The sequence below is a fragment of the Citrus sinensis genome, chromosome 7 (assembly GCF_022201045.2).
Source record: "Citrus sinensis cultivar Valencia sweet orange chromosome 7, DVS_A1.0, whole genome shotgun sequence".
Classification (NCBI taxonomy): Eukaryota; Viridiplantae; Streptophyta; class Magnoliopsida; order Sapindales; family Rutaceae; genus Citrus; species Citrus sinensis.
The window spans coordinates 2155274-2157175 of NC_068562.1; the positions used below are offsets into that span (position 1 = coordinate 2155274).

The 1902-nt window shown below is 36.7% G+C and overlaps 1 protein-coding gene across 2 annotated transcripts; it reads right to left on the reverse strand.

Moving 5' to 3' along the window:
• Positions 1 to 809: 809 nt before the first annotated feature.
• Positions 810 to 1902, reverse strand: LOC127898935 (uncharacterized). Of its 2 annotated transcripts, XM_052431522.1 has the most exons (4): positions 1771 to 1902; positions 1581 to 1655; positions 1289 to 1466; positions 810 to 1179 (listed from the first exon to the last, which is right to left on the reverse strand). In XM_052431522.1, exons 1-4 carry the CDS (start codon positions 1861 to 1863, stop codon positions 1157 to 1159), a joined length of 369 nt encoding a protein of 122 aa, XP_052287482.1. In that variant the 5' UTR covers positions 1864 to 1902; the 3' UTR covers positions 810 to 1156. The 2 variants fall into 2 exon arrangements, with proteins under 2 accessions (XP_052287482.1, XP_052287481.1); XM_052431521.1 differs by having other exon boundaries at positions 810 to 1466.

Consider the following 1902-nt stretch of genomic DNA (forward strand, 5'->3'; position numbering starts at 1 on the left):
ATCAAAAATACAAAAACAGTCGAAGGACAGTCTGTTTACAGTGGTTCTGCCTAAAGCAACTAATATCGATTTGAAGATCAGGGGAGTTATTCAATAGATCAACAAAGATCAGATTTACAAGCCCATACATAAAGATACAAGCTACAGAATGAATCAAGAATCACTTGATAAAGCTTTATATACATTTTCAGATCCTTCTCACAAGTTACCCCACTCGCCAGCGTGTTCCCGCTGCTGTAACGACCTTAACGGCTTCTTAACTTGGGTTAACGCACGTGCTTCTCATGTGAGTAATTAAGTTTGAAGAAACGACAGAGTCAAAGTCGTTTTGCGCATTTCATTTAAGAGGTAGCACGTGAGCATCACATGCTAGACTTACTGCCTTGAGCTGACATAGGCTGATGTCGTACACGAGAAACTTGCAGCCAATCGACAAGTAATCAGCTATAAACAGTCAATTCAGGTGGCTCTGAACTTATGAACCGACAATGTCATTCAACATAGAAATCAGATTCTGGTTCATTTTCTTACTAAAAAAAAAAGGAAAATTTATTTTGAGTTGAAATTGATTGACAAATAAACTTTTTAGTGGGAAATAGCCAGCAAATATTTATTGGTATATACTTATATTTCAGCCCCCAGAGTCTCCCAGAATTTTGTCCAATGCTCCCAATTTCTTACCATGAATTAATATACAGAGTGCAAATATAAACTCAATCCATGAATCAGTCCTAGATTTTATATGATCAAAACTGAGACACGTGAAAATACATACAGAAACAAGTATTTATTAGAGAGATAAGTGAACATGTTAGCATACTGCTAAAATCTCAAGTCCTCACGAAGGACATTCATGAAGTACCGGCTGCTAGAATCTGTAACTTGTCCAAAATTAACAAAACAGAATACCAATTCACCGATTAACTATCAGTGCGTCTTTAATTTAACAGTGCATCTTTAATTAAACAGGCTGCATGTTGCTGCTAAAGGCGTAATTACACACATTGTTAGCAACAGGGAAAAAAAAAGAAAAGAAAAGAAAAGAAATCCAACTTGTTGGAACTTCGGACCATGTTAGCTTCATCCCATGGATATAAAAAGGAAAGCTGATCATCGGCGAGAAACCGACTGATGGAGAATGCTCAGTGTCTTAGGATCATATGTGATGGGTAACTACTGCTGCAATGAAACAATTAATAAATTGTAATTCATATTAATATTAATACGTGCAGCATGATAAAATAAACAAGACATGCAGATGATTAGGTTTTGCGTAGAAGCAAATTACTGCAAATGACGACGGGCCATGAAGGTATTGTTCTGCTGGGATAGTCAACGCAGAGGTTGAAGATCCCCCAGCTGCGACTTGAGAAGCAAATGGTAACTGCGCGGTTATCTGTTGCGCTGGACGGGCAAAATTTACATTTACTGCGAACGCATTGGTTGCTAGAGAAGGCACCAGACTTCTGTTGCATAAAATTTTGTTAAGCACAAGTCAGATCTCAGATATGGACAAATGAAGTGAGAAAATAAATATATTTGATAGGTGGATAGATATTGGAAGAAGCTGGTAGTATCACCTTATTTGCAATGAATTTTTTAGGTTTAGTTACTAGATTGGAGGGATTTGGAGAACCAGGTTCGGCTAACATGAGCTGAAAATACTATCATGTATATGAGAAAATATTAAAAAAAAAAAAAGCCACGGTGTGAAGATCCAGTATATGTATGTATATAGACCATAATTAAATGTAACATGATCTTTGTTACCAAGTATTGATTTTCAAGGTATTTCAGATAAAGAATGGTATCATCAAGCTCATCTGTCCTGCTTTTCTTTTCCTTGTTGCCCGAAGGAACCATATTTCGCAAACACTGCAGCTTGTCAAGAAATTTTTGTCT